At 38.1% G+C, this 7343-nt stretch overlaps 1 protein-coding gene across 2 annotated transcripts in view; it reads left to right on the top strand.

The window, feature by feature from the left end:
• The window catches only part of LOC107551290 (myeloid leukemia factor 1), a 19249-nt gene extending 13475 nt beyond the window's left edge, over nt 1–5774 (top strand). For both annotated transcript variants that reach the window (XM_016232843.1, XM_016232842.1), the window contains 5 exons: nt 1335–1412; nt 2972–3100; nt 3181–3340; nt 4002–4140; nt 5456–5774. In XM_016232843.1, coding sequence (XP_016088329.1) covers nt 1335–1412; nt 2972–3100; nt 3181–3340; nt 4002–4140; nt 5456–5534 — 585 coding nt within the window. In that variant the 3' untranslated portion in view covers nt 5535–5774. The remainder of the gene's footprint in view (nt 1–1334; nt 1413–2971; nt 3101–3180; nt 3341–4001; nt 4141–5455) is intronic.
• The last annotated feature ends 1569 nt before the right edge of the window (nt 5775–7343 follow it).

Here is a 7343-nt window from a genome sequence, read left to right as displayed (position 1 = left end):
CACCCCCCCCCCCCGCCCCCCCCCCTCGACTCAAGAGTCAAATGTCGCCCATGGGCAGAACAAATCACCGCTGTCGAGTAACACATTCTCAGACAGGACAGTGTGCTTGAGTAGTTTTTTGCAGTTAACTAAACTAATTCACTGTTAGCTAGAATAGTTGTGAAAAGTGAACAATTATTGGACTATGACATTTCCCTTTTGGTTGCTTACTTCACATGGTCATCATCATTTGATCATATAAAATACTATTACACATTTGGCAATGTTGCGCAGCAGCTTGTGAGTCACATGGGCATTTAGTAACAGAGTAACCTGAGAAGTGTTTTCAGTGTTAAGGCCGCGTCGTGATCATTCCCAGAACTGAGTCCTCTTCTGAGAGCTCTCCTGTGTGCCTCATTTTCCCCCGTGGGTCTGTTGAATCATTCTTCTGTGATAGCACGCAGCATAAATGGGTCGTGACCTCAGGCCTGTGTCTTCTAAACACAGCCCACCCAAAATAGCGTACATGACCCGTCCGACCCGAAATACACAGCGAGCAGACAGCCGAGCCGCGCTCTCCAGGGGCTTTATTAGCTTGAGGAGTGATGATGGTTTTAAACGGCTTGACTGCTGAGGCAGTGCTGTCCTAAACCTTCAGAGAAACTCGAGCTGCTTCTCCATTATTAGACGCCATAACCAGAGGTGACAGCTACCAATTTTGGGAGTCATTCAGAGCTCGCAGCACCAAGAGTTACTGAAACATTCAAACAGACAAAGGTTTTTGGCAGGAATATGTTGTGTTTAGTTTTCATTTTGTTCCTATGTTTCTGTGCTTCTTTGTAGTTCAGTGCTGATTTCTGCTTGCTTGTCTCCATGGTGTGTAATTAGTTGCACCTATTCACTATTTAGTTCCCTGTGTTTTTAGTTAGCCTTTCAGTTCTCATCTTTTCTAGTTGTGTTTTCACACTTATAAATGTGATGCTTCTACATGTTTAGATAAAGACTTTGAAATTGTTGGCTTTAACTCCATGTCATTTTTTGCAGTTCACTTCAATAGTCCTGGTGTGCCAAATGCATTTTTAAATGAACAAATGCTCCATGTAGTCTTTCAAATATTATTATAATTTGTACTACTTTATTTTATTAATTAATTAGGTTATACAAACTCCATGTGTAAAAAGTTTGGAAACACATTGATGTGTAATTCGTCACACTACAGGACTGCTTAACATGTTCAACAGTTTAGTTTCTCCCACACATCTCAGGCTCTAGATGCTGTAAAACTGTTCTGAATTGCCAGATGCTTCATGCACTTGCATGTGAAGGTACTAAATGTGTGTGATAAATGTCAACAGGAGCTGGATTTCTTTAGCAATCCTTTGGCTATGATGGACAGCATGAGGAACAGGATGGAGGCCATGCATCGAAATGTTGTAAGTCTGACATCTTTAATAGTGTCAATCAGTTTATATGCTTCATCTTCCACCGATTAGAATGATTAAACTGACTGCATGCAAGGACTTTTCAAATGGGTTTTTATAATGAGCTGTTTTCATAGTTATCAGTAGTTCAATCATGACAACTCTCGGAACATTTCAGCATGGTGATGGATGTGACAATGTTAATGTATTTGGTCTTGGCAGAACAGATCTGCTTCGCTGCTGCTGCTGAATGGCTGCTGCTGCTGGTTATTGCTGTAGTTGTAGATTATTGCTGCTGCTGCAAGCAAGTACAGGAACTTGCTACTGCCAATGCATATGGCGATACGGTGCCGTGAGTATTTAAGACATACTGCTGCTGCACAAATAGCATATAAAATAACCCCGTAGCAGATCTATACAGGTGGAGCTGGGGAAGGTGGAGGGTTTCAGAGAACTATGGAATCTCAAGTGAATGCTAGCCAGCTATAAATGCAAGGCAGTAAGCTCATTGGCTGCATATGCAGCATGAACCAATCAGCTTGTGCCAAGTCGCTTAACTCTCTGAATATCATCAGTTACGTTAACCCCCCGTCAGCCTGCGCCATCTAGAGTTTCATGACTGAACTATATATTTACGGCAGTTGTAAGCAATTCAGTGATTCTGATTGCCAAAAGATTTCTAATCTTCAATTAAGTTGCACTTATCACAAATAAACTTTGTTGTGAAACCAGTGTTGCCAACTTAGCAATTTTGTTGCTACATTTGGCAACTTTTCAGAGTACCCTAGTAACGTTTTCTTCCAAAAGCACCTAGCAACAAATTTAGCAATTTTTTAAATTTATTTGGCAACTTTTGATAAGTGACTGCAGGCACACATTTTCCATCTAAACTACACAAAAAGAGGAAACCACAGATGCCTAGCACTACACACATCACGTGAATTAATTTAGCTGCTGTTTGCAATTGTTCAATTTAATAATAATAATTGAATAATTGTTCATTTATGATGCATGTTGTTAGTAGCTTGTACCTGCGATTGTTGATCAGTTGCACTGTAAGAAAAATGGAAAAGATACTAGTAATGTTCCAAGACATTATCCATTGTAACCCTCTAACCCGAAAACAATGCATAATTTAAAATGCAGGTAAAAAACCAATACGGAAAATTATTTCATATTAACTTAACAGAGAAGACTGTGCCCTATTTTTACAGACTCTTCTTAGAGTGTAGCATACTAACTAACTACTAATACACTGCTTAAAGCATAATTGTGGAGAATGTGTTTTACTAGTTTACTAAAATACTTAAATTGTAATCATTCAAAAATGTGTAAGTGTTCAATAATTCAATGTATTTGAAATACAGTTATTCATATTTTATTATATTATATTATGCATATAATTTTTCAAACAAATCTAAATTAACGTATATAAAATATAGTTTTTGCTGAGATTTGATGTTGTGATTACGCAATGACATCACAACTTTCCTTTAGCAACTTTCTCTGAAGATTAGTTGGCAACACTGCGTGAATTAGAGAGAGGAGCATTTCAAGTCTGTTTCTTGCAGGAGAACATGCCTTCAGACCCCAACAGCCACTCGTTTTCCTCTTCCTCCGTCATGACGTACTCTAAAGCGGGACACGAGCCGGCCAAAGTCTTCCAGGCCTCGTCTCAGACGCGCTGTGCTCCTGGAGGAGTGAGTCCTGCTCTCGAACACTCACACCGCAGCACCTCCTGCGGATCAGTGTCATGATTGCTGGTTTGTGCTGTGTTCAGATAAAGGAGACCAGGAGGAGTCTGAAGGACTCTGAGAGCGGACTGCAGAAGATGTCCATCGCCCATCACATCCAGGACAGAGGCCACGTCATCGAGAGGAAAGAGAACAGGAAAACCGGAGAGAAGGAGCTCAACCAGGACTTCCAGAACATGGATGAAAGTGAGGAGGCATTTAAAGAGACAGTTTCTCTGGTCGCGTGAACGTTCAATGCATGCTTTTTCTTTTCATGCATTAACGGCGTTTGCTTAGTCATCTCTATTTTTATTACTTAGCAATTTGCATATCAGTTTTGAACAAATTCTAACAGCCGTAAACTATTAAAACAAAATATGACGTTTCTAAGCAATCAGGGCCCTGTGTTTTACTCACCCTCAAGGCATCCTAGGTGTGTCTGACATTCCTCTTTCAGACTTCTCTCTATTCCTTAGTAAAGTTTGTCTCAGCAGCTTAAGAGAAAACTCTCAGCTAAAAACTTTTACTGCTATTTAGGAGAACTCTTACATTTAGTCATTTAGCAGACGCTTTTACCCAAAGCGACTTACCTCTTAGTGGTACGATAATATGTTTTGTGAATACGGGCCCTGATTTTCACCTTGCAGACAATTGACAAACATGTCCTAATTACATACATTAACGAGGTCGCTGTGTGCCAAAAAAAGCTAATTTCCCAGACTGGAAATTAGTCCAATCTATAGCACAAAAGCTTATAAAGACCTGCGTTGGACTGTTTGATTTGGGACAGTAAGCAGCCTCCTAACAACCATCTACTCAAGTCCTTTCACAGCGAGGCTGTTTGTGACGCGGTGTTTTGTCTTCGCAGCGGAGGCCCAGTCCTTCGATGAGGAATGGCAGAGAGAAGTGTCCCGGTTCCAGGCTTCTGCGCCCATGTCCCGTCTGGAAGCACCGAGACAGCGAGCGGTTCACCGAGCGGCCATCACAGCACCACGAGACACTCACAGGTCAGCCACGCGGCAAACAATCACTGAATATATCACAAATATGCAAAACATGCTACTGGTGTACAAAGCCCATAAATCGGCGCTCTTTGGATGCAGGATTTCTTAACTTGTCAAAGAACTCATATCAGCAAGGCACTACAAAATATAGTGAAAAACTTGAGTTTTTGACGATTATTAAATATATTTCAAAACATACAAGGCAAAAAATGTATTTGCTTAAATATGTTTTAAAATATTTTAATTAGTGCTGTCAAACGATTAATCGCATTCAAAATAAAAGTTTTTGTTTGCATACTATATGTGTATGTACTGTGTATATTTATTATGTATATATAAATACACACCCATGCATGTATACGTTTCAGAAAAATATGTAACGTTTATATATTCAATATTTATATATAATATAAATTATATGAATAAAATATTTTAATTAGTGCTGTCAAACGATTAATCGCATTCAAAATAAAAGTTTTTGTTTGCATACTATATGTGTATGTACTGTGTATATTTATTATGTATATATAAATACACACCCATGCATGTATATGTTTCAGAAAAATATGTAACGTTTATATATTCAATATATTTATATATAATATAAATTATATGAATATAAATATATACATGTAAATATTTTCAATATATATACTGTATGTGTGTATTTATATATGCATAATAAATATACACAGTACACACATATTGTATGTAAACAAAAACTTTTATTTTGGATGTGATTAATCGTTTGACAGCACTAATTTTAAAATAAATATATTTTGTACTAATATATTTTTTTGTGTATGTTTCAAAGAAAATTTGAAGAAAAAATAGTTTATTGTCTGTAACGTGTGAACTTGTAAATCTTATTTAAATAAAATAATAATAATAATAAAGCCTAAAAGTATGCTACTATTAGATTGTAAATGTATTTTATTGCTCCTGAAATACATTTTGAAATATACTTGCCATGCTGCTTTACTTGCAGTCTTGTTTTCTTCTTAATATTCTGTTAAGAATCTTGACAAGACAGTAGCAGTAATGCATGGCCTCTAGATAACTTACTAATAACTGCCATTCTGACACAGTTAGACAGAATATTTGTGGTTCATCCAGAGTCATCCTAATGCTTGGCTTGCATGTAGTTAAAGCTCTTTAAATAACTGAGCAAACCAGCTGATGCATGATGCACTGCCATATTACACCACACTATAACGTCAAAGATCACCTTTAAAGAGAACATAGGGTTGCACTGAAATGAGTTCTGTCCTGTTTAATATGATAATGTCTCAGTTTCGTTACTATTGTGTGTTCACAGAAACGACAAAGCGGCCGCAGGACATCAACGCCATTATAATGAGCTCAACATTAAAGGCTCGGGCAGCAAGAAGCACTAAAGCTCGTTCACAATAAAACACTCTTGACAGGAATCAACTGGCTGGTGTTTTTATACTGCAGTTTCCTCATACTGTATTCTTACGCCTGTTGCACACCACAAACTTGAGCAGCAGCAAAAACCATTGTCCTTCAGCACATTTCTGTAATGCACTTATCGATGTTGTTTATTCTGGAGTAATCACCATCAAAACCTTGCTCTGTAAACATTTGCAAAATCAAAACTGCATGAAAGACGACTTTCTCAACTGTGTGATATTGCTGTTCACTTTTTCGCTTTTCAAAAGGTATATTTTTGGAGAATAAACATCGAATACATAGTGTCAAAAATAAAATAGTGTTACAATCCACACCTTTAATATTGCACATAATAAAGTTTCTGTTGATCTTTGACCTGCTTCAGTTGTCTCCTGCTTTGATTCGGCAAGATGAATGACTTGAATAACTCATAATATCAGGGCTGTCCTGCAGAGTTGAGCTCAAAACCTAATTAAACACACCTGAACCGAAGTAATCCAGGGCTGTGCTGAAATTACCCCTAAATAGGGCACTATTTGAGGGGACAGCCAGCTATCTGTGGGTGGTGTTGCTCAGATCTATAGTGGATGTTATGGAGTGCATTCATTCAATCTCAAAATCAACTGCAGTTATGAGTGTGTAGCCCATGTACACTCAACAGCTGGAGAATACCCATAATGCACTGTGAGTGTCATGCCGATGAACACCCATGTCTCGGCGGAAGTTGTCGCCTGCATCTGAATCTTCCATCCATCCACTTTCCAAACCACTTGTTCGTGTGTTCAAAGCGGCAGACCTTCTAATGCACTCCGAGTCTGAATGCTCACTGGTTTTCATTCGCTCCTTCAAGTGGACTATAGTAGTGACTAATGTAGGGAATAGTGAATGAGGGCATATGGACACCCCTGCCACATGTGGTCATGTGTCTCAGAAAAGCCCTAAATAAATAAGATGGGATTCAAAAATTTGATGGATGAGGGTCATAAAAATCCCACCCCCTCCCCCCCTACTGGACACCTGTCATGTACACCCCACCCGTCTAAATGCCCATCTGTTTATCCACCCCAGCGATCGAAAGGAATTTAGGACCGTTTGGGAATGTGTTTTTGCATGTGGGTGCCGTTGAAAGTGTTCAAAACTATGTGCTTTAAACTTTAAAATGTGAAACGTCGTATGGTTATTAAACGGGATAAAGGGAAGTTTTTGTTGAAGTTTTTTTTCCCCCACACACATTTCAAGAAAAGCATCAAACATACATGGAATAGAAACAATGTAATGACTGTTTTTCCAGAAAAGAGTAAAAAACGGGTCAAGACCAGCATTTAAGTGTTGTTAAACAATTTAAAAACTAGTTAGTTAGAAAAGAAAAGAAAAGTAGAATACTGACCATCTATCTGATACGTTCGTTAAACAATACAGCAGTTTTTCTATGCTACAATTTTAAAAAGCTAACGTTTGTTACAAGTTAGAGAAAATAAAAAATGCTGACTATCTTACCGTATTTTAAAACAAAAAATATCAGACCGTTAAGCGCCAGTAGTCAAAATCTATGTTGTACTCTACCATTAGCTACAAATTAAAAACTAGTTTGAGTTTTGTCACAAGCTTAGAGAAAATAAAAAGACCTGCAAATCTTACATTGTTTCCGTCAGATACAGCCTCACTCGACCGTGTCAATACTCGGAATGAATGCGGTATTATCGCCACAAACACACACACACATATATACAGCATCTCACAGAAGTGAGTACGCCCCTCACATTTTTGTAAATATTTTATTATATCTTTTCATG

Source organism: Sinocyclocheilus grahami, unplaced genomic scaffold, assembly GCF_001515645.1.
Source record: "Sinocyclocheilus grahami isolate Dianchi unplaced genomic scaffold, SAMN03320097.WGS_v1.1 scaffold419.1, whole genome shotgun sequence".
Classification (NCBI taxonomy): Eukaryota; Metazoa; Chordata; class Actinopteri; order Cypriniformes; family Cyprinidae; genus Sinocyclocheilus; species Sinocyclocheilus grahami.
Note: the sequence above shows the minus strand (reverse complement) of the source record. Positions and strands in the feature narration are given on the sequence as shown.